Raw genomic sequence first — 25,884 nt, 5'->3', positions numbered from 1 at the left:
TACTCCAGTCTAGGCCTTGTTAGTGTTACTAATATTTTTAAACCATTTCTTCATCTAATTAGGTAAAAGCCACCTTTATTGATCAAAGCAAGTTGTAGGATTCTCTGATAATTTTGTTAATTTGTTTATCAGGGGACAAGTCATTTAAGATAATTACCCCAGGTCTTTTTCAGATCCTACTTTCTTCACTTCCTTTGTTCCAATTGTATATTGTCCTGATATTCTTTTTTTACTTTTTCCGAACGCCATTATGCTACATTTCTTAATGTTGAAGTGTACTTCCCACTTCTGATTCCATTTCCAAACCTTGTTTAGGTCTCTCTGTAGTGATTCACAATCTGTTTCGGTTTTCACTTTCCTCAACAATTTAGCTTCATCCATGTCATTCACATAAATAGCGAATATTATTGGAGCCAATACTGATCCCTGTGGAACTCCATTAATCACCTCCTCCCAACCTAAACACTTTTCTCAGAGCACTACTCTCATTTTTCTACCATTCAGGAAATCCTCCATCCAATTTCGTAGGTTATCATGTATCCCTCCCATATTTTCCTTTTGTAATTTTTTGTGTGATACTTTGTCGAAGTTTTTTTTTAAGTCTAGGAAAGCACAGTCAGCCCATCCATCCCTTTCTTGTATTATATCTATTAGTCTTGAGTAGAAACAGATTAAATTTGTAGCACATGATCTTCCCTGTCTGAATCCAAATTGTCTTGAGTTTATTATATTGTTTTCTTCCAGGTGTTTTATCCATCTATTCTTGATCATTTTTTCACAGATTTTGCCTAGTGTTTGTAAGGGAGACTGGTCTGTAATTTGTTGGTTCTTCTTTGCTTCCTCCTTTATATATTGGTACAATGTTGGTATTTTTCCAGTCTCTTGGTATTTTTCCTTCTTTGAGTGAGCAACTCATTATGTTGTATATTTTGTCCATTAGTTCTTCTTTACGTTCTTTTAGTATCCAATTTACAATTCTGTCTGGCCGTGTGATTTCCTAACGTCAAGGTTCATTAATTGATCCATTCTTTCTTTTTGTGTTATTGTTATTTTCCTCATGGGGGGGGGAGATCGCACTTCACTTTCTTCGTCCCAGTGCTGTACTTTTTCTCTAGTGAAAATTGACTTGAAGTGATTGTTCTTGACTTTTATTGATCTTAGCAAGTTATAGGATTCTCCGACAATTTTGTTTATCTGTTTATCATAGGACAAGTTGTTTGAGATAATTACACCAAATCTTTTTTGGATCCCACTTTCTTTACCTCCTTAGTTCAATTTGATATTGTCCTGATATTCTATTTTTACTTTTTCCATACTCCATTATGCTACACTTGTTAATATTGAAGTCCACTTCCCATTTCTGACTCCAGTTCCATACCTTATTCAGGTCTTCCTGTAGTGATTCGCAATCCTTTTCAGTTATTACTTTCCTTAACAATTTAGTGTCTGCAAAGATGCTCATCATCATCTATGTCATTCACATAAATAGCAAACATTATTGCAGCCAATACAGATCCTTGCGGAACTCCACTGATCACCTCTTTCCAACCTGAATATTTTTCTCTGAGCACTACTCCCATCTTTCTACCAATCAGGAAGTCCTCCATCCATTTTAGTAGGTTCCCTTGTATCCCTCCTATATGTTCCAGTTTTTTTTTTAATAATTTTTTGTGTGTTACCTTGTCAAAAGCGTTTTATAAGTCCAGGAAGGCACAATCAGTCCATCCATTCCTTTCTTGCACTATGTCTATTAGTCTTGAATAAAAACATATTAACCACTTCCATATGGTGACGCCTACATAGGCGTCATGAGGAGCAAGTGGGTACGCGATGATGCCGACGTCGGCGTCTTGATTATATTTATTGTAGTCGTACCTCCGTAACCTCCATTCTCTCTAAACTGGCTTCATCATATTTTCTATGGTTATCAAAATTCACGGGTGAAAGAGAACGAACGATTGAGCACTGACTTTATTTTTTAAAATGCGATTATTATGACGCAACATCGCACGTCGGGCAGCTAATGCTGCCAGACGTGCGATGTGCCCCGGTGTGAAGAGGTTAAGTTTGTGGTACATGATCTTCCTTGTCTGAACCCAAATTGTCTTGGGTTTATTATATTATTTTCTTCCAGGTGTTTTACCCATCTATTCTTGATGATTTTCTCACAAATTTTGGCTATAGTGCTTGTTAGTGAGACCGGTCTATAGTTAGTTGGTTCTTCCTTGCCCTCCTTTATATATTGGTACAATGTTAGCATTTTTCCAGTCTCTTGGTATTTTTCCTTCTTTAAGTGAGCAACTTATTATGTTATGTATTTTGTCCATTAGTTCTTCTTTGTGTGTGTGTATTTACCTATTTGTATTTTACGGGATGAGAGGTATGCTCGTAGTGACCCGTTTTTGTATCTCTCTGCATCCAGTTTATTCTTAAAATCATGTATAGTTTTGGCACTCACTGTTTCTCTGTTTAGTTTGTTCCAGACATCAATCACTCAATGTGGGAAACTATTCTTTTTCAGGTCTCTTCTATAACTGTCCTTCTTTAGTTTCTTTTCATGTCCTCTTGTTTCTCTTCTGTCCCACTTTAACAAGTCGTCTCTACCGAGAATTTCCATCCCTTTCATAATTCTGTAAATGGTCAACAAATCACCTTTTTCTCTACTCTGTACCAGTGTTGACAGATGTAATTTCTCCAATCTTTGTTCGTATGTCAGATTTGATGGTGTAGGTGCCATTTTTGTCACTGCTCTTTGGATTCTTTCTAATTTTCTTATGTTCTTCTTTGTGCTAGGTGCCCACAGTGTGTCTGTGTGTGTGTGTATTTACCTAGTTGTATTTTGTGGGAGAAGAGCTATGCTCATAGTAACCTGCAGTTGTATCTTTCTGCATCCAGTTCTTTCTTAAAATCATGTATAGTTTTAGCACTCATTGTTTTCTCATTCAATTTATTCCATGGAAAGCTGTTCTTTTTCAAATCTCTTCTGTAACTGACCTCAAGTTTCTTCTCGTGTCCTCTTGTGTTTCTTCTGTATTTACCTTGTTGTATTATACAGGAAGGGGAGCTATGTTCATGGTGACCTGTTTTTGTATCTCGCAAGATCAAGTTTGTTCTTAAATTCTTGTATTGTGTTTGCACACACAATTTTTTCATCCAATTTGTTCCATATATCTATCACTCTGTGTGTGTGTATTTTAAAGACTTCAGTGACATCTTTACAGACCACTGAAAGTAAATTGCTGATCACTTTTAACATTTACTATCTCTACATTCAGACATTAACCCTCCTTGCTCTCTTTTTTGTCACCCTATGACACCCATCTCTTTAGTGTGATATTGTTGCCAAATATAGAAGTGCTGCTTGTTGCCAAGAAAATACTTGATACCTCTTCTCCCTACCCCATTCCCCTTTCTCCCTCTCTCTTTCTCATTCTCTCATTACCAATCATTAATCTCATCATTATAGATTTTATTTATTTTTTTTTTCTGGAATGAGTAGCTCATCACCTTTGTGTTTGTGATATCTTTCATTCCTCATTTTATTGCAGTCCTCTAACACCGTGTGTATCGGTCTGTATTTATTTCCTGTTTATGCACATTACTAATATCAGGTTCCCTCTGTTTTGACAGTTTACTGCATGGGTGGATGCAGTAATTTTTGTGTTCAGTTTAGAGAATGAATCCTCCTTCAATGCCATATATAATTATTATGCTAAGATGGCCCATTATCGCAACACTGCAGAAGTTCCACTCATCCTCGTAGGGACACAAGGTATACTATTTTTGCTGATCAAGCCCTTTTATTTGTTTGGTAGTAAAAGATGTGTCAATTTGTAATAACTATTTCAAAGATGTTTGTTGTATGTGTTTTGTATTATTTCTTGCTAGTTTTGATGAATTCAGAATTCTCTTAGATGTTAAGAGTAGCTATGATAGAGACGTACACAACAGTGTGAAGAGAAAAATAGAAAATTATTAAGAATTATTTCTTAATTCAAACTATTCAGGAGTATTGAATTTAGAAAAACCTGTGCCATATTAATGTGAAATGTGCATGTCTTTTGTTATTCAAGGCTCTAAGAAGGCTTTATGGAAAGTTTTAACTCAAACGCCCCCTCCCCTTTTTATTATTATTATCAATTGTTATTACTATTATGTTTATGTATATATGTGTGTGTATATTATATATATATATATGCATATATATATATACATATATATACACATATATATATTATATATATATATATATATATATATATATATATATATATATATAAATGCAGTATAAGCTCTTTTAACCGGCACGAGTGGGACCAAAGACGTGCCGGAAAGGGGAAATCCCGGTTACGAGAAGGAATATTAGAAAAATACATTTATTGCATTTATTCATAGAGTACTTAAATAAAATTCATTCAATGGCTTCACTTTTGTTGTTTATTTATCTACCAGTATATTCATATTTATTTATCTTTATTTATTTTCATGAAATAACGTATGTCTCTTTGTTTAGAATGTTTGTCTCTGCATTAAAAATTCATTTTGAAGACAGTGAAGAGACATCACGTCGTGAGTCCCCATGTTGGTGCACTGCTCTGCAAATTTGATAAATGTTGCCAATCCTTTAGCGGCATCTTTCCACATTACTCTTGGCTCTGGGTCACTATCAGCCTCTGTTTCCTTACCATGCTTCTCCTCAATCACTGCCTGAATGATTTCGTCGTCAGTTAGTGTGGGGGTGATAGCTTCGTCATTGTCGACCTCCATCCACTCCTGAAGAGCTTCATCAGTGACGCTAAGCTTAGCACTACCACGCATATCCTTCAACTCAGCCATCACTGCCTTCCTTTGCTGTCGGTATGTGTTTGTGTGTTGAGAGAGTTGCTAATAGACAGTCGCACGCTTAACATCAGGCGTCTTATTACAGTGGGCACTGGGCCTGACGAAGCGGCGGGATTTGTGAGAGATGGCGGGAAAGATGCGCGCTACCTCTGGCGGCGGCGAGAGTGGCGCGGGAAATTTAAATTTTATTTTTTCGAATTTTTACATTTTTATACAAAATTGTTATTTCCTCGTGAATAATATGCCGGTTATAAGAAGGAGCTGGATACGAGAATAACGGATAAAAGAGCTTTTACTGTATTACTCATTTTTATTGTGATTTAAAAAAAAATATATATATATATATTCTCACCAGGTGGGAGATGCACACACATACTTTTGTAAAGGCATATTTGTTGACTCAAGTGAGAGAAAGATACAACTACACATCTTAATTTTACATAAAAGTTTTTCATCTAATGTTGCTTGTTTTATTTGTATGATCTTTTATATGTTTTTCAGATGCCATAAGTGAAAATAACCCAAGGGTGATAGATGATGGGCGAGCTCGTAAGCTAGCGGCAGACCTGAAGCGCTGTTCATACTATGAAACTTGTGCTACTTATGGACTTAATGTTGAACGTGTTTTTCATGAAGGTATGGAGAACATAATCTTCCTTCCATAAAGGGTATTACTGTAGTGTAGGGTTTAATATTTCTGTAGATTTTTCATAGTTGTTTTAGGGTATGATAAAAGTCATGACAATCTCTCTCCTCTCTCTCCCTCACTGTCTCTGTCCCACTCTTTGTCTCTCTCCCTCACTGTCTCTGTCTTCCTCTCTGTCTCACTCTTACTCTCCCTCTCTCTCTCTATTACTCACTTACTCTCTCACTCACAGACTTCTAAGGCTTCATATAATGTTACTGTTAGACATATTTTCATCAAGGTAATAGGAAGCTTTATTTTGCCAACAGCTTGTTCCAAAATTGTGGCCCAGCGACTCCAGCAAGGCCTGACCCCAAACAACTCCCGGCCGAGCACTCCAACTCATCTTCTTCGATATCCTTCTACCAATAATGGCTACACTCCCTTCTCCTCCTCCTCTACCAGCCTGTCAAATCCTCTTTCACAACAACAGACTACTCATGTTACCACAGCAGCAGGTGGGACGGGATCATCTCCTAGTCACGGCCTATCTGGTACTCTCACAAAGGTAGGGAGCTTTCTTGGTACTGTATGTTTTCTTTTGAAAAGTATGCTTAGTCAATGGATTAATGCAAAAGTACACTTTGAATTAGCCAATCCCTTATAAGGAGGATCAATGTCTTAGAATGTATGTATCCGAGATTTTAGGGCTATGAACCATGTAAAAGTGTGTCCTATTGATGATGTAAATATTTATTATGAATATTGTTATAATTATGGCATCCTTTGTGGACATGAAAGGAAACTTATATGAAAATGGTATTTCTAGGATGGTACTCTGCGAACCAATACTACAGGACCTGCAGAACTGACGAATATTAGTCGGACAGACTCCTTTAGGGATGATGGTTTTAAACGTGTCAGTGCCCCAGGAGCTGTGACCACCACCTCCACATCTTTTATGCCTCCTCCGCCTCACACACCCAGTTCTAGTGTTATAATGGACTCACTTCCAGCACCTCCTAAGGATAAAGACCTCCCTACACCTAGTTCAACGCCTACCACAACACGCAAGAGTCGAAGAAAGAGCAACTTGTTTACTCCCTCCAAGAAAAATGATGAGAAGGACAAAAACAAGAATGGGGAGTTGGGTAGTGGCCGAGCAATTCCTCTAAAGCAGGGCTATTTATATAAGAAGTCCAACAAGGCACTAAACAAAGACTGGAAGAAAAAATATGTAACTCTGTGTGATGATGGAAGATTAACTTATCACCCTAGTTTACATGTAAGCTTTGGAATCTATTTTAATAGTATGAGCTGTGGATTTATTTGTTATCAAGTTCTATTAACTTTATTGTATATTAAAGGGAAATGTAAGGTAGTATGTGAGAAATACAGTTATGTGTATATAGATATTCAATTAATTTAAATTCATATTTCACCTCATGGTTGCCAACAATTTTTAGGACTACATGGAGGATGTTCATGGAAAGGAGATTTCTCTGCAGTACACCACAGTCAAAGTTCCAGGTATGAAGCCTCGTGGATCTAAAGTGGTTGGGACAGCAGACCCCCTGGCCTCCGAGATGAACACCCTCAACCTAGCTACTCCCACATCTTCCTCCACATCCATTAGTGGCAGGACTTCCATTGGTGGACCACTTGCCTCTAATAAAGGAGATAAGGTCAGGATTCATTTGTAGTTAGGGAATTCTTTCGATTCTTGTTTTGAAATTTCCTTTAGTGTTTATGTCCATAGCAAGTGAGAAGGCCCTTCTAATGGATTTGACAATGTTGCTGTCGAGATTGGCAAATGGAAAAGTCCAGAAATCTAACATGGTTCAGGTCTCACTTCCTACCTTCTCACTCCATCCCTATAGACCCCCTCACCCACACATCATAAAAACTTCATCTTGAGCACATTTTGACTTTTTTCTTCCCCCTTAAATTCCAATTCTTAACCCCATACAGTGTTTTTAGCATTCATCCTTAGATATCTATTTCTCATGACACTTTTCATTCTCTTAAAACATTTACATACATATTTATACCAAAGGCTTTTTCCCCCTTACAAGGGAGGTAGCCAAAAAGCTAAGACATAAAAACCACTCCCATCCATTCCAACCCCACATACTCCACTCCCATCCACCCCCTCCCTCCCGCTTATCTTAATTTCTCCTGGATGATGGGTCATCTCTGCATCTCCCCCACTGCCATGGATCAGAAGCAGTGTTGCAAGACACAGCAAGGCCACTTCATTAAATCAGTGAACCCCCCCCTCTCCCCTCATGCATACTCCCTCTCTCCCCATGCCCCACCCACTCCCCCTCCTGCATCACAGCATCATCCATGCACAACCATTCTCTATTCACCCCTGTCTTCTGTCCTCTCCCAACCTTCTTCAAGAAATTCCCCTCTCTCCCAATGCCCCTTTTACCTCATCCATCCATCTCATCTTTGGTCACCCCCTCATGTTCACTCCAATCTCTGCCTTCCACAGTTCTTTTACTAATCTTTCTTCACTCATTCTTTTCATGTGTCCAAACCATCCCCATACTTTTTCATCAACCCTATCTCCCAACTCCCTTTCCACCCCCGTTCTCCTCTTCACCTCCTCATTTCTCATTCTATCCAGCCTAGTAACCCCTATCATACTTCTCAGGCACCTCATCTCAAACACCTTCAAACTCCTCTCCTCTCTTATGTTCCATGTTTCTGCCCCATACAGTACTGTCAGTACAATCTCCTTGTAGCTTCCATTCCCAAAAGTCTGTTTCTCTTTACACTTTTAAATCCCCCAAGGCATTTACTTTCTTCTCAATCTACATTCTACCTCCACCTCCACTCCTCCCTTTACCACCACATTTGCACCCAAGTATCTAAATCTATCCACTTCCTCCAGTCTCTCTCCCTTAATTCTCACTTCGTTAATACTCACTTCCAGTCCGCTTCTATTTTCTCCCATTTATCTTTAACTTTCTTTTTTTGCACACCTTCCCAAATGCTGTCACTAACTTCTTCAAAACCCTCTGATCCTACTACAAGCACAGTGTCGTCAGCAAACAACAACTGCCTTATCTCCCACTTTTCTCTATTTTCTTTAACTATATCCAATCCCTGACCCACTACCCTTGCATTTATCTCTTGCACCAGCCCATCCATGTATAAATTTTCCATTTCTAATTCTAACACAAGCTCTAACACTCTTGTAAAAACCCTTGACTGCTCTTAAAAGCTTTCCTCCTATCCCATATATCTGCAATACCTCCCACAGTGCCTTCCTGTTTACCCTATCATAAGGCTTTTCCAAATCCATAAAGGCCCAAAAAACATGTCTGTCTTGCCACAAATATCTGATCCACACAACCCCTACCTGCCCCAAACCCTTACTGTTCCTCACCAATTACTCCCTCTGTTCCTCTCCTAATCCTCTCAATCAAGATCCTCCCGTAAGCCCTCCCAACTACACTTAACAAGCTGATCCCTCTGAAATTGCTACACTCGCACTTGCCCCCTTTTCCCTTGTAAAGTGGAACTACAGTATACAGGCACTCCTCCAACACTCTATCCTCTCATAAACAAACATTAACCTCATCAGCCAATCCATCATCACTGTACCTCCTTTTTTTTAGACATTCTGCATGACACCCATCCAACCCAGGTGCCTTACCTGCTCTCATCTTCTTAACAACTGCCTTTATTTCATCTTTCCTTATTTCTCCTCCATTTTCCTCACTCATCATAGTCATTTTCTTAGTGCTTCTCACTGCAACTACCTTTCCCTCCCTATCCTCCTTCACATTTAGCAGCTCCCTAAAATACTCTGCCCATCTTCCCCTTACATCTCTTCCATTATCATCTCTCCATCTGCATCTTTTACCTTTTCTTCTCTCCTCTTAATTTCTTTCCAAAATATCTTTTTATTAATTTTAAAAGTTTCTGTCATACTTTTACCCCATTTTACATCTGCTCTCCTCTTTGCCTCCTTTATCTTATGCTTTACTTCTCTTCTCTTTTCTTTGTACCTCTCGTATGAATTTATCGTCCTATTTTGTAACCAATATGTGAATGCTCGCTTCTTATCTTCTACAACCTTTTTGCTTCCTCATCCCACCACTCACTACCCTTCCTTTACAATACAGTTAAAGAAAAATTTGTGGTGAATGCAATTTTTTAACATTTATTGGCTACCCACAGGTAACGTTAATGGCATATGAGAGCCTGCAGGACCATCCAGGATCAGGTGGTATTAATGGTATAGACTCTGTTGCTGCCAAAATTGAAACTCCCAATGTGAAGAAAAGACACCGAAGAATGAAAAGCAGTGGCAACAAGAACACAGAATGTGAAGGTAAGTTCACTGGTAGAGCTAAAGGGTATATAAACAAATTGTGGATACAAAAATACATACAAAAAAGATTATATGGGTGTTATATAAAACTATATATTTTTTGTAAAGATTATTTCCTTTTCATGTCTTAATCCTGTACTTCCAGATTCTGATGGTTATGAATTTAGCCTCGTATCATTAGACAATAAGCAGTGGCACTTTGAAGCCTGTAGTCAGGAGGACAGAGATGAGTGGGTTACTGCAATAGAGCAGCAGATCCTGGCATCTCTTCAGGGCAATGAGTCAAATAAGAGTAAAGCACGGCAGACTCTTCCAATTGATCCCCAAGCCATTGCAACTATTAGGAATCATGTGCCTGGAAATACTCTGTGTGTTGACTGTGATGAACAAAGTAAGTAGTTTCTTCAGTGTGATTGGATCTTGTGCAGAAAAGAGGTCACATTCAGTTGTGTGGTTTGATCTAGTATATGTTATTTTACTAGTTCAATTACCTTGGATTACAAGCCTGATTTGCTTGGTTTCAGATCCAGAGTGGGCAAGTATCAATCTGGGTGTGTTGATGTGCATTGAGTGTTCTGGGATCCATAGAAACTTAGGGTCACACATCTCAAAAGTCAGATCGTTGGACCTGGATGAATGGCCGTAAGTAAACCTTTATTTCCTTAACTTTCTATTCACAAATTCAACTGTGGTGCTAGTATCCATACCAGTAACAGAATGTGTAATTCCCATCACTTTAGTAGCTACTAAAGTCTGAATAGGATTAGTCCCTCATATATTAAAAGTACCACAGCACAGAAAAGGAAAAACCTATGTATTTGAAACAAATTTTTTAAGAAATGTGGTGGGTGTGACAAGGATGGATTGAAGCATATGAAGGTGTGACAGTGAACAAGGGTGAAAGGAGAGCTGGCAGATAGTTTATCAGTTAGTGCTGAAATGGTTTGGGCATATGGAAGGAAGCAATGACTAGCAAATAAGAGTGAGGAGAGCTAAAGTAGATATAGTGAACTTTAGAGTAACAGCAAAACTGAAGTGGCTGAATGTAAGGGGCTTGGTATGCAAGAGGAATTTCTGTTAGACAAAGAAGAGATTTAAAAAGACAGGAGTGAATGGAGTATAGATGTAAATGAATGAAGAAGCAATGCATCCTGAAAGGATGTTGTTGTTGTTGTTGTTGTCGTTCCCTAGACTGTCTGTCCGAGCAGTCCCGTCTCCCCAAGGAAGGCCACAGCCGAAACTGGGTTTTCCCACAAATCCTTTATAGAGTGTATGTTGTGTTGTTTGCGTGCATGATTGTGTATAATGCAGTCTTCCATTATGTGTTGTATGGTATGGGGTGAAGTGTTACATCCTGGGCAGCTGTTCACAACACGGTCGTCCAGCCTCTTCTGGTAGCTTAGAAGTGCTGGGTGGTGACCGCATCGCAGTCTGGCCAAGTGGACTCTGTCCTTTCGTGGGAGAGAGGATTCAGAAGGGTGGATATCAGGGGGTCTGGCATGCAGCAGTGTGTTGTCTTTCAGTGTGTTAATGGAGCGGTGAGTGATATGATTATGAATATGTTTCCGGAGGCTGGTATTTGGTGGTTGTGGAGGAAGAGAAGAGAGTATCTGTGCGTAATAAAGGTCTTTGGGTGTAGTTTTAATGTTTCTTGGTGTGTGTGGGTGTTCTGCTATGTAGTGTAGCGGGTGTGATGTGTTTGTGGTGGCTGCAGCAAGTGTTTGTGTGCCTCTCATGTCGAGGTGGTCCTTGACTTTGAGGACTTTTGTTTCATGGTGTAAATGGTCTGTAGGTGTTGTATTTGTGCAGCCTGTAATTGTTTTTAGGGCTTTGTTTTGTATGATTTGAAGGGTGTTGTGGTGTGTCTCACTGAGATTAGGAGCCCATGCAGGACTCGCATAATTCATCACTGAGTTGATCTGATGTTGATCTGGTCTGCTCTATAAATTTTTCAAGTGGAGGATGGTGGGGGTTTGCCATACAATGAAACTGGGTGTAAATCAGCTAAGGCTGTTGGACCCTATTATTGAGGTGCATGGACACTAAATGGGTTTTGGATGGGTGTGAGATGGAAATAGGGTGAGTGTATGCTTTGAATCAGCCATCTCCAATGTAAGTGGGGAAAAGGCATTTTAGTATATTATTTATGAACATGAGGGGTGACTGAGGACGAGATGGATGGATGGGGTAAAAGGGGCATTTGGAAAGAGGGGAAGGTCTGTTGAGGAAAGAAAGGAGACAGAAAATAAGGGTGAGTATAGAATGATTGTGTATAGATAATAATGTGATACATGGAAGGGAGTGGGTGGGGGATGGGGGGTTGAGGGAGTATGTGTGAATGATATTTTGATGCAGCTCAAAGGGATTTGTTCCTGTCTTCTCTTTTCTGCTTGAGGGGATGTACTTGTCTCTTGCTATGTTGCTTCTGACCCAGGGCAGTAGGCAAGATGCAGGTATGACCCATCATCCAAGAGTAGCCAAGAAAAGAGGGAGGGATGGGTGGTGAGTGGAAGTGGAGTGTGTGGGGATGGGGTGGGAGTGGATTTATGCCTTTGACTTTGGCTACCTCCCTTATATGGAGAAAAAGCCATTGGTATATGTATGTATTTATGAATCACTTCCGTAAGGATGTAAAAGGTGAAGTAAAAGGTTGATTCATGCCTTGGCTGGCTGGCCCCTTATAAGGGGAAGAGGCCTTTTAGTATATAGCTAGAATCACTACATATAGTATTTATGTACCAATGGGAGTGGATGAGTCAAAGCATGCAGCCAGATCAAAAACCATTAAAACCCATTCAACTACCTCATTCCATTGATTGGAGACCTGTAGCCTTACAGCAGATGGCAACAGTTGGCCCACCCACACAAGTAGATCTCTCTGGGAAGAAACATTGGCCTATTGTCTGTATTGGTAGTGTGGGACTGCTTCTGTTACCAGTTTATAGTCATAGGAAGAAGGGAACATTTGCCAGTCATCAGTCATTCTTTTGTGGAAAGGTGGGATTTCGAAATGCAGTCAAGCTGATAGAATTTTTGGGTCAGGTATGAAGTCTTGAGTGTCAGCCCTTTAGTGCTGTACTTTAGTTGGAAGATTGTTGATGGGTTTTGAAGGAAGGCAGTAAGGAGGTGACTATTCATTTTGTAGGACTACAAGGTAGATAGAGTGTAGAGGAGTGACAGATTATTTTTTGGTAGAATGGAAATTAAGAGTGGAGGAAAAGGCTGGAACCTAACAAGTTTAATGACATGGAAAATGAGAAAGAATAGCAGAAGCTGAGAGAAATGTGGGAGTTGCATTATCAGGAAATATTATGTTTACTTTGAAAGAGGGTTGAATCACTGTCAGAAAGCTGGCAGTTGCATGTCCATTATACCATATATATTATATGGTACTATCTTTGCACTAATGTCACATTTTTCAAGTGGTTTTATTCTTTCAGTCCTGGTCCTCTCTCAGTAATGATGGTTCTTGGCAATGAAGTGGGAAACAGTGTGTGGGAAGCACGAACGCGTGGACAGACCAAACCTTCTCCACGTTCGTCAAGGGAAGAGAAAGAGCGTTGGATCAAAGCCAAGTATGAGAGCAGAGATTTTTTGGCTCTGCCTCAGCCAGGAGTGCCCTTACAGGAACAGGTATGACTGATTCTTGCATATTTTCATAGTAGGTCCTTTTTGACGTTTATCCAGTCCAGGTGTCTTTCCAGTTTTTGTCATTTTCATTGCTGCTTGCATGAGAACAGGAGAATGGAGACCGCAAGAAATATAAGGCCTACACAAGGCAGTTCCATGTCCCTTGCCACCTGTGATCCTTATTTATAAAGTTATCTAATCTCTTTAAGACCAATTGTTTCAATGCTCACTACATGGGTATTGAGTCAATAACATTAGTTAACCATTGTTGGTAAAACAGTTCTTGCATACAATGATGCCAACATTGTTGTCATGAGGCATGAATAGATATATAAGGATGCTGGCATTGATGTCCTGATTATATTTATTTTATAGTTGTAGCTGAGTGATCCCCATATTCTGTGAACAGGCTTGATTGCATTTTTTGTGGTTATCAACATTCAGGGTGAAGGAGAACAAGTGTTGCAGATGTAATTTTATATTTTATAATGCACATATTGTGGTGTATCATCTAATCATCATGCATCAGGCAGCCTATTGTGCACACAAGTATTAGTGTCGTATTGAGGAGGTTAAATCTACATTTGTCCAATTTAAGGGGGCCGTCGCGCTCAAGAACGAACTTCGTCAATTATGATCAGAATTTCACGAATTTTTAATGTTATATATACATATACTGAGATGTTCACCACCAATTTTCATATAATTTGGTTGAAAAACAAGTAATAAAAAAAACTTTTTTGAAAAATTACAAATTTTCTATCTCATTTATCCATTGAATGAGCATGCTGAAAAAAATACCACAAATGCTCTATAGCAATACCTAAAAATTTTTAGTTTTTGGAATTTCCTCTTAGTTTAGGAAAGAATTTTTTTTTTTTTTAATGTTACTAGAAAGCTCCCGGCTGGTAATCAGAGCTGAACGATAGTTTTCTCTTCCTCTTTCTAGTCTTTGGTGTCCCTTTCCATTCTGTGTCTTTATCTTGTTCCTCAAGTGCTTTTGTAATGATTGAATTAACTCCAACCAAGTGAGAAAGAAGATTATGTGACCTCCCAAAGTTGTGGTCAATGACAGTTGCTTTTGCGACGAAAAGCACTCGGAAGAGACCGGTGAACTTTGCTTTAGAGCATCTTATCCAAACTTTTGACTGGAAACTCATTTGGATTTTGGGTTACCCCCATGAGACATCTCCGAAGAATGTTCGGGGCAGTCAGATCTCTATAGACACTCTTGATGAGCTCTAACTTTTCATAGAGATCTTGGCCAGGTAGAGCTTTGCTTTGTGGCTAACAAGTGTGTTGCCTTCTGCATGTGCTTGGTTGAAGAAGCACCAGCTGTCTGCTCCACCTGGGCAAAAGTGATGCGCTGGCTTCTCATCACTCGATGTCAGGTGGAAGTATGTCGCCCACATGGCCTTTCTCATTGTATCATAGTCAGTGCTCACATCGTCATGGATTGCCTTCCCGTAATATGATCCGAGAAGATCAATGACTTGATCAGTGAACATATGGGCACCTCCTAACAAGCTCCTCTTCCTCTTCTTGCCAGTCTTTGTGGTGATTACTTCACTAGCATCCTTCTTGAGGTTGCGCAGTCTGGTCCCTGTCCTTTTACAGACGTGATTTATACACTCCTCCTTGATGACAGGGTCTTCATATGGCCCTTTGCCATCGTTCAGCTGGCATACTGCTTTGTATGCGCTTGAATCACTGTCACCAACGAAGGTTGTATATTTCATTTTGTAGTCTAGGGATTGGGACCACATTCGTACGACTTCTTCTCCCTCCATTGCTCCCGATTTGCCATCAATTTTTTTATGACAGACGTGTCTTTTGGCTCCCCTCCCGCTCTCATCCTTACACCTGGAGCAGTAATTGCAGAGGACCTCCAAGTCAATCACAGTTCCAGTATACACATCTATCACAAACCCGATGCCGATGCGAGACTTATGACCACGGGTCATCCACGTTCCGTCAAAGGAAACATCGCAGTTGATGTTACCATTGGCGTCTGGCTTCGACAGGTTTTGGTCAAGATAATACTGCCATACTTTCTCTTCCTTTTTCCATCACTGTTCTAAACCATTTACCCATCTCTCTATATAGGTAAGAAGAATGTTTGTTGTATACACCTGCTGACAAGTTTCCACCTGAGATGTATGGAGCCAGGTTTTGTATTCCAGCTCGTCCTACACCTGTGATTAGACTTATATAAACCTGGATAATGTTTGTCTGTCATTTTTCCAAGGGAAATTGGAGAGGTGTCACACAGGATTTTATCACAACTGTCACACTGTAATTGCACGTGGGTGTCGAAGTGCTTCCTTTCCAATGAAATTTTTACAGTGCCCTTACAAGACCTCGTGCGACACTTTACTTTTTTGAACAATTCTTGTAGCTGTGATTCTGAAAGTATAACTTTCGTATCATACTTTTTCTGAGTAACAGGTAAAACACCTGTCATTAGTTGTTTCCTCTTCATGTGAGATGAGAGCGTTTCAGTTGAAGAGGCACGTGATGGCACGTCACGCATGCTTGATGTTGATGGTTGTGGTGACGTCATTTGACAAACAGGAAGTGGAGGGACGGGGGAGGCAGTGTAGCTCCCCTTCCCATAAGATACGACTAGGTCAATACAAACATACTGCCTATCTCTTCTCTTTTACTCTCATCTGTACCATAGCTACACACATTTTAATCTTAGGTTTCTGGTTGGAAATCTCCTAGTCCCTCTTATGCCTTGACTTCTCTTAGGATGATTTTACAGAGCAGGATACCTAATTCCATCACTCCATCCTACTTTATTGCCTTTTGTAACTTGCAAATGAAACACGGTGGCAGAATTCTTTCTTCCCCTACCACAGGGGACAGGCAAAAAGAAAAAGTATTTTCAAAGAAGTGGTGTAGGACATTGGCTGCATGCTACTGTACAATTAATACTGCACAATAACATGCAATCAATACCCCAGCCTCTCATTTACTGTCAGTAAATGTCCATTATAACTGTTGTTTACTGAAGTGAAGATTTTTTATGACCCATCCTCTTGACAGATTGTCGATGCTGTATGTCGGGGAGATGTTCGGAGTCTGTCTGCAATATTGCCTCATGCTGCTGAAGCACTTAGTGCAACACTAGGCCCAAGAGACCTCAGGACACCTCTTCATTTGGCTGCTGCTCTACCCTCACTTGCCTGTGTGCAGCTTCTCCTATGGGTAAGGATAATTAGGACACATTTGGATCCTTGATAATTTTTTATTTTACTTTATGTTCCAATAGAATTTGTGTGGGACCAGTGATGGGTACCTGTTTATGGTGATGCTGCAAGATAAATGTCAGAGACTTCTGCCAAATACCCTTGAAATTTAACCACTTCAGTATGATGATGCCTATGTAGGCGTCATGAGGCGCAAGTGGGTACACGAGGATACTGGCACTGGTGTCTTGATTATATATATTTTTTTGTAGTTGTACATAAGTAACCCCCAATTCTGTGAACTGGTTTGATCATGTTTTCTGTTTATTATTATTACTCAAAGTAAAAGAGAATGAGTAATACAGCAGTGACTTAACATTCTATAATGCAAGTAGTGTGATGCAATGGCAGCCAATGTTTGTGCAAGTATTTGATTCGTACTGAAGTGGTTAACAACATCCTCACCTTCATCTGGAGGTGCAGCCCCAAGGAGTCCCAAATTCCCATAATTCCTACTGTATTTCCTCGACCTTTTCAGATCAGAAGAACTGACAACTAATGACTACTTCCATCCTCCTAGTATAAGATAGTGACATAGAAGTGAATGTGAGATGAAAGGGCTCTTTGATGTGTGTATATATTTAGAAATGGTTTCTCACAAGTACTACACAGACAACAGTCCTGTATTGCTTCTCATAGAGAACTCTGAGAGGGCCATTGTGAGACTGTGGGTCAATGATACTCAAGGCATCAGTTGTTAGAACTTGTGTCCTTCAAGTGGGTAGTGCTAGATTCATTTTATGGGTTGCAGACTTTTTTTATTACGTGGTATATTAGGTCTATTTTGTGTTAATGTGTGTATGTATGTGAATCTGACCCCTGACATTTATGGGTTCCATATTCATTGTTTGGATTTTATTTGTAGGTTTTGTATTAAATCGGGTTTGTGATGATTTTGGCTGTTCAGAGGTGCTGAAATTTATTTAGGTGTAGAGGAATGACAGGAGAAAACAGAAGATAGGGATGAATAGAGAATGGTTGTGTATGGATAATGCTGTGATGCATGAAAGGGAGGGTGGGGGATAGGGCAGTGAGGGAGTATGTGTGAATGTATTTTGATACAGCCCAAAGGGAATTCTACCCATCTCCATCTCTGCATGAGGGGATGGACAGGAGGGGGGGGGGTTGCTGATTTAATGAAGCAGCTTAGCTGTGGATGTGCTGTGTCTTGTGACACTGCTTCTGACCTAGGACAGTGGGCGAGATGCAGGGATGACCTGTCATCCAGGAGGAGCCAAGAAAAGAGGGAGGGAGGAGGGTGGAGGGAGTGGAGTATGTGATGATGGAATGGGTGGGAGTGGATTTTATGCCTTGTTTTTTGGCTATCTCCCTTATAAGGGGGAAAAGCCTTTGGTATATGTATGTATATCTTTGTGTATAGTATGGGTATTGGTGGGGGCTAGTAAATTATGTGATCCATACATACATACACCAAAGGCTTTTTCCCCCTTACAAGGGAGGTAACCAAAGTCAAAGGCATAAATCCACTCCAACCCACTTCATCCTCCCCATACTCCACTCCCATTTACCATCCCTCCCTCTTTTCTTGGGTCCTCCTGAAGGATGGGTCATTCCTACATCTTGTCTACTGCCCTGGGTCAGAAGCAATGCAGCAAGTCACAGCACATCCTCATGCAGAAAGAGAGAAGACAGGGAGAAAACCTTTTAGGCTGCATCAAAATATCATTCGCATATAGTGTCTCACTCCCCCATCCCCCACCCACTCCATTACATGCATCACAGCATCATCCATACACAACCATTCTCCACTCCTATCTTCTCCCTTCCTCAACAGACATCCCCCTCTTTCCCAATGCCCCTTTTACCCCTTCCCTCCATCTCATCCTTGGTTGCCCCCTCATGTTCACTCCCTTCACCTCTGCCTTCCACACCTCTTTTACTAATCTTTTTTCACTTATTCTCTCCATGTGTCCAAACCATCCCAATACTCTTTCATCAACCCTATCTCCCAACTTCTTTTTCACTCCCGCTCTCATCCTTACCTTGTTTCTCACTCTATCCAATCTAGTAACCCCTACCATACTTCTCAGTCATTTCATCTCAAACACATTTAAACTCCTCTCTTATGTTCTGTTTGTGCCCCATACAGTACTGTCAGCACAATCACTCCTTCATACAACCTCCTCTTACCATCCCTTCCCAAATATCTATTTCTCATTATACTTTTTAATTTCCCAAGGCATTTACTTGCTTCTCTCAATCTACATTCTACCTCCACCTCCACATTTATACCCTAGTATCTAAAGCCATCCACTTCCTCCAGTCTATCTCCCTTAATACTCACTTCCAATTTGCTGCCATCTTCTCCTCGTATACATCTCATCACCTTACTTTTACCTATATTTATCTTAAATTTCCTTGTTTTGCACCCCTTCCCAAACTCCATCGCTAACTTCCTTAATCCCTCCTCTGATCCTGCCACAAGTGCAGTGTTGTCATCAAAGAACTGGCTTATCACCTACTTTTCTCCATTTTCGTTAACCATCTCCTGTCCTAAACTCTACTGTTCTTCAATTACTCCCCCTGTTCCTCTCCTAATCCTCTCAATGAAAACCTTCCCATAAGCCTCTCCAACTTCACTCAACAAACTGATCCCTCAGAAACTACTACACTCATACCTTTCCCCTTGTAAAGCGGAACTATACAGGCACTCCACTCCTCTGGCACTCTACCCTCTTTTAGACAAACACTAAACAACCTCATCAGCCAGTCCATCATCACTGTACCTCTCTTTTTTTAAACATTCTGTATGACAACCATCTAACCCAGGTGCCTTACATGCTGTCATCATTTTGATAACTGCTTTCACCTCATCTTTTCTTATTTCTCCTCCATTTCCCTCATTTTCTTAATTCTTCCCACTACAACTACCTTTCCTTCCCTATCCTCCTTCACATTCATCAACTCCCTAAAATACTCTACCCATCTTCCTCTTACTGCCATCTCTTTTTTTATCATCTCTCCATTTGTACCTCTTTACCTTTTCTTTTACTTGATTCACCTCCCCTTCCTCTCTTAATTTCCTTCCAAAATATCTTTTTGTTGTTTTCAAAATTTTCTGTCATACCCTTACCCCATTTCTCATCTGCTCTCCTCTTTGCCTCCTTTATCTTGTACTTTACTTTCTCTATTATTTTCCACTTCCCACTTCTGACTATATTCCCAAATTTTGTTCATATCTTTCTGCAGTGACTCAGTCTATTTCAGTGCTCACTTTTCTCAACAATTTGCATCATCAACAAAGAAGATGTAACTGTCCACACCCTCATCCATGTCATTCACATAAATACATGCATACACATACATATACCAAGGCTTTTTCCCCCCTTTCAAGGGAGGTAGCCAAAAAGAAAAGGCATAAAATCATTCCCACCCATTCCATCCCTAAATACACTCCAGTCCCCTCCACCTTCCCTCATATCTTAGCACCTGGATGACTGGTCATCCCTGCACCTTGTCCACTGCCCTGGGTCAGAGGCAGTGTCGCAAGTCACAGCACATCCACAGCAAGGCTGCTTCATTAAATTGGCGACCCCCCCCTCTCCGTCCCCCCATGCATAAAAGGAGAAGATGGGGAGAAATCCCTTCAGGCTGCATCAAATTTTGCTCACACATACTACCTCACCCCCCTTCCCCCCACCCACTCCACCTCATGCATCACAACATCATCCATATACAACCATTCTCCATTCACCCCTGTCTTCTGTCCTCTCCCATCCTTCCTCAACAGACATTCCCCTCTTCCCCGAAAGCTCCCTTCACCCCATCCATCCACCTCATCCTAGGACATCCCCTCATGTTCACTCCCTCCACATCTGCCCTCCATACCTCCTTTACTAGTCTTTCTTCACTCATTCTTTCCATTTGTCCAAACCATCCTAATACTCTTTCATCAACCCTATCTCCCAACTCCCTTTCCACCCCTGTTCTCCTCCTCATTTCTCACTCTATCCAGCCTAGTAACCCCCATCATACTTTTCAGACACCTCATCTCAAACACATTCAAACTCCTCTCTTCCTCTCTTATGTTCCATGTTTCTGCCCCATACAGTCTTTTTATTACTTTCAAAAATTTCAGTCATACCCTTACCCCATTTCACATCTGCTCTCCTCTTTGCCTCCTTTACCTTGTGCTTTACTTCTCTTTTCTTTGTATCTCTCATATGACTCCCTCGTCCTATTTTGTAACCAATCTGTGAAAGCTCGCTTCCTCTCTTCTACAACCTTCTTTGTTTCCTCATCCCACCATTCACTACCCATCCTTCTATTTCCTCCTGTCCTTCTTGTTCCACACAACATCTTTGCGCACTTTGTGACTCCATCCTTGAACCATCCCCATTCCTCCTCCACTCCTAGCTCTACTCTATCCTTCACTCCCTCCCACTCCTCTCTCAGCTTTATCTTGTACTCCTCCTTTTCCTTTTCATTTAAAGAGTTCACTCTAAGCACCTCCCTACCTTTTGTCCTTTTCCTCTTTCTCCATCTGTCCTCCACTTGGTGGATTAAAAGGTGTAATGAGGAATAAACATTTGGGAATGGATGCTAAGAGGAGACTGTATATAGGAGTGATTCTGCCAACAGCACTGTATGGGGCAGAAACATGGAACATAAGAGAGGAAGATAGAAGGAGTTTGAATGTGTTTGAGATGAGGTGTCTGAGAAGTATAATGGGGGTTACTAGGCTGGATAGAGTGAGAAATGAGGAGGTGAGGAGGAGAACAGGGGTGGAAAGGGAGTTGGGAGATAAGGTTGATGAAAGAGTATTAGGATGGTTTGGACACATGGAAAGAATGAATGAAGAAAGACTAGTAAAAGGGGTATGGAAGGCAGATGTGTAGGGAGTGAACATGAGGGGACATCCTAGGATGAGATGGATGGATGGGGTGAAGGGAGCTTTGGCGAAGAGGGGAATGTCTGTTGAGGAAGGATGGGAGAGGACAGAAGACAGGGGTGAATGGAGAATGATTGTATATGGATGATGTTGTGATGCATGAGGTGGAATGGGTGGGGGGATGAGGTAGTATGTGTGAGCAAAATTCGACGCAGCCCGAAGGGATTTCTCCCCATCTTCTCCTTTTCTGCATGGGGGGACGGAGAGGGGGGGGGTCGCTGATCTAATGAAGTGGCCTTGCTGTGGATGTGCTGTGTCTTGCGACACTGCCTCTGACCCAGGGCTGTGGACAGGGTGCAGGGATGACCTGTCATCCAGGATGTGCTAAGATAAGAGGGAGGGTGGAGGGGAGTGGAGTGTATTTAGGGATGGAATGGGTGGGAATGATTTTATGCCTTTTTCTTTTTGGCTACCTCCCTTGTAAGGGGGAAAAAGCCTTGGTATATGTATGTATGCTTTTTCCAAATTTCATTATGCTTCATTTCTTAATGTTGAAGTGTGTGTGTGAGTGAGAAAGATGGTGCACCAAAAGTAAATATCTAATTTGTAATATTTTTCTGCCCCCAGTATAATGTAAATGTGAAAGCCCTTGATGGTGAAGGTCGGTCAGCAGTCCACTATGCACGGACAGGTGGGGACAAAGATGTAGTGGACCTACTCTTGCAAAATGGTTGTCCAGATGCAAAGCCTTCTCTCACCTCAGCACTCTCACATCAAGTTTCTTCAGCCTCGGCAAGCCTTTTAGGAGGCCCACTCTCTTCCACATTACCAAGACGCAAAGGGTCCATAAGCAAAAAGACAGAAGTGACAGATCGGCTACAAGCAAGTGCTATATAACTATACTATTGTAATCATCAGTCATCTTTGTTGTCATCATAGTCGTCATCATTGTAATCATCATCATTGCCAATATTACCATTATTATTGTCATCATCATCATCATCATCATCATTATTATCATTATAAGCATTACTGTCAACATACCAGTGAACACAATCTGTACTGTCCATGTTTGGCATCCTCTTCTCTTGTCAATGCTTGTGGCCACCACTCCAGGTCCTTAGCTGTAGTACAGCTGCTGCTACTACTGACATTGACTGCTGTGCACATGTATTTACTTCTGTCTGCAAACAAAGTAAATGCAAAGATCATTTTAGCAGTTGGGAGCTTTAGGGCTCCTCTTTCCACACTTTTATTCTCTACCCTTCCTCATCCTCCCTTTTCATCTTCTTTCTGCACTCCCAGCCTTCCTCCCCACTTTGCCCATGGCCTTGTTCTCTTGTTGGGTGTAGGAAGCTCGATTGTATATATTCTCTTTAATTACCAAAGTTTACTGTGAGTGAGAAGTGAGGACCCCAAGCGTCTTGTGGGCCAATCTGTGCGGCCAATCTGCTCAAGATACAAATATTGAAAGCCAAAGTCAAGTATAGAAATGTAGTCAAAGGTTTAATGTGTACATTAAATACAACGACAATTTTGTTTGGATGTGACGCACACATATAAAAAAAAAAAAGAAAAAAAGAAAAAAAAAAGAAGTTTATATTCGTGTTTCCACACTCGTACAATGCTTACCAGTCGATGGATAATGTTGTGTACAAATATTATTAATTAGCTATGAGTGTATATATGTAAATAGTCAAAGTCAAACTATATGCTCTTCCCATTTAGTGTGAATTTGTGACCCAAGCTATTGTGGCAAGAACAAAGACCTCAACACCATTCCAGCAGTCCAGGCCTTCCCCAATCCCCATATTGCCTCAGCCCCATAGCCTTTGTGCCTCTTGCATAGCCTAGTCCCAGCTGCATCTATCCAGAGACATCATACACTTCATATTGATCCTTGATTGTATTTTTTTTTTTTTTTTTTTTTTTTTAAAGACATTTAATCTCTACAGTATCCCATGGCTATTGGGGTGCATGTACTTTTAATTGATGTCCAATTTATATTATGAATTCACTCTAATTTCATGGTCTCTTATTCGATCCAGGCTGCTTCAGTTGTTCAAGCCATATCTGTTTAACTTTTTTTTTTTTTTTGTCCATAGCTCATTCCACATGCTTCATTGTTCTTATTCAGCTATCATCCATTCCATTCATTAACCTCTAAGTCACCAGTTCATCTTTTGAACTACTTCATTCCACCTATCCCCCAAAGGCACCTCTAGTTATTCTTGCATCATCTGTCTTTATTCTGAGTGCTTCCAATTAATTTATCTTATTTTTTTCATGGACCACAAATCTGTAAAGGATTTGATGAACTTTAATACCTTCTGTGTCTTGCCACTCTATACCATCTTGCATGGATATCCCAAGGATTATATTTGTTTATGCCTGGAAAATACTGCTTAATCTTTTGTCACATTGACTTACTTTCACCTGTTTTTATGTCTTTAAAGATGGAATGCAAGTGTTGGGAATATATCCATCACCAGACAATGAGGTCTTAAGTTTAGTGGAGTTTTAAACCCCAAATGTAAGCTGTTAGTTATTAGAAGGCTACTTGACAATTGATATAATAGACCAGAGTTCATCAACAGCTTTTGGTCGTTAATTGTCATTTATTGATTACAAAGCCATTGGTGAATTCAGGGTAGGAGGGTGGGTTGAATATCTTGGCAGTTAACTGGTATGGGTGTTCAACATAAGGTATCTGTTTAAGATGAAATGACTTCAGGTTGATAGCTTACACTACCTTCTGTGCCTCTGCAGTGATGAGGACCTTCACTTGCCCTATGTTACACCTTATCACTCTTGAAACCAAACCATTACTAGTTTCCCTGCGTTTACCATTGTATTTATTATTACTGATAGACAACCAATTCATGATGTCAGTAAAGGATGAAAATTTGAGTGTTTATTTCAATATCCTTCCTTTATTAACCCAATATATGTAAGAAAAATTGTTGGAACAACTTCCTTGAACATGAAGAACCATGATAAGTATAAATATGAACACTTGAGGTCCTGACCAACAAAATCATCACCAATTGGGGGCATACACCAGGAAGAACATTGCTTCATTCATATACTGGTGCCAATCCCCACAGTCTCTCCAAGCAAACTTCTATGCAGCCACCCTTCCCACTCCAAACAACTCTTGACAGGTTTGATCAATTTAGCCCAACCATGAATTCTCCAAGTGTCCCACTCATTTCCTTCACTGAGGGTTGTCTTTTGTAGAGACAACCCAGTGAATGGGATCAACATCAAGGAAACATGCCACATGACTATATAGCCAGAGTTGACATTACAAATTATGCTGATAACTGGCCTAGACTGATTTTCAAAGTATATTCTCTGGTTTAATACAAAGTCATTCCAGTGATACACAGGTATGGGGCAAGACCTCCCTGCTCCATTCATGGGGAAGTATTGTGGAGTGGGTCAGGGATGTAGCGATGGAACTTCCTTTGGATTTGGAAAGATTACTCTCTCCACATTGCTATGTTATCTTTATTACAGTTTTTGTTGCAGTAAGGGTGACCTTGCGGGGGGCAGCTCTGTCGTGCTCCTTGTTTACGAATAAATATGAATAAGTATATGTAAGTGGTAGCTGTGGCCGGAATAACAAGGAACACGATCCACCATATATACAAGAAATTATCCTTCACATTTGGTGGTGAATGAGACTATTGTTTCTCAAATATGTGACTTTTATTATTATGTGATGTTAATTTATTCAAATTATATAGTGAATGTTATGTGTACGAGTGTGCGGGTGTGTGAGGCTGGACTATGATTTAATTGGTACAGACCTTTCTCTGGTTTGCGAGGATGCTTCAAGGTTCATGATGCCTTACTCGAGTCACGAATAGACTATTTAACGTTAATATGGATAAACTGAATTCCCAGATAAGACTGAAATTGACACTGTTGTTATGTTCTTAAGAGAGAAGACTGAAGACTGCAATTTACACTATTGCTGGGTATAAGGAAACCTCGGAATGATATAGGCTCCTCCTTCAACTAATTATGATTGGTTAAGATTCTCTCTGTATACCACAAATGACCAATGGGCACACATGCCTTTTCCGTAAACATCTCATGCAACATCAGCAGAATAGCATATGGTTCAATAGTGTTTTTATGGCTCAGCATGCAATGCGTCATGCCCAGCGCGATGCAATGACGAAAACTAGTATCACTGTACTAGTATCAACCGCTAGTAGCAACTAGTGGTGATGGTGTTGGTGGTGTCGTCAAACCAATCACCACAGAGCCCCCCTCTGAAGAAGCGTATGTCCCCACACGCCACGATAAATGTCACAGC

General features: G+C 40.5%; 1 protein-coding gene across 3 annotated transcripts in view; it reads left to right on the top strand.

Annotated features, from left to right (window-relative positions):
• Positions 1 to 24,464, top strand: part of CenG1A (Centaurin gamma 1A) — a 422,753-nt gene extending 398,289 nt beyond the window's left edge. For all 3 annotated transcript variants that reach the window (XM_076198836.1, XM_076198837.1, XM_076198838.1), the window contains exons 4-14: positions 3,631 to 3,772; positions 5,344 to 5,478; positions 5,797 to 6,035; positions 6,297 to 6,752; positions 6,934 to 7,152; positions 9,665 to 9,818; positions 9,964 to 10,209; positions 10,343 to 10,460; positions 13,259 to 13,451; positions 16,500 to 16,661; positions 22,182 to 24,464. In XM_076198836.1, coding sequence (XP_076054951.1) covers positions 3,631 to 3,772; positions 5,344 to 5,478; positions 5,797 to 6,035; positions 6,297 to 6,752; positions 6,934 to 7,152; positions 9,665 to 9,818; positions 9,964 to 10,209; positions 10,343 to 10,460; positions 13,259 to 13,451; positions 16,500 to 16,661; positions 22,182 to 22,451 — 2,334 coding nt within the window. In that variant the 3' untranslated portion in view covers positions 22,452 to 24,464. The remainder of the gene's footprint in view (positions 1 to 3,630; positions 3,773 to 5,343; positions 5,479 to 5,796; positions 6,036 to 6,296; positions 6,753 to 6,933; positions 7,153 to 9,664; positions 9,819 to 9,963; positions 10,210 to 10,342; positions 10,461 to 13,258; positions 13,452 to 16,499; positions 16,662 to 22,181) is intronic.
• The last annotated feature ends 1,420 nt before the right edge of the window (positions 24,465 to 25,884 follow it).

The sequence above is a fragment of the Oratosquilla oratoria genome, chromosome 15, assembly GCF_046742065.1.
Source record: "Oratosquilla oratoria isolate Oo_2021 chromosome 15, ASM4674206v1, whole genome shotgun sequence".
NCBI classification, from domain to species: Eukaryota; Metazoa; Arthropoda; class Malacostraca; order Stomatopoda; family Squillidae; genus Oratosquilla; species Oratosquilla oratoria.
This window is presented reverse-complemented; position numbering and strand designations above follow the sequence as displayed.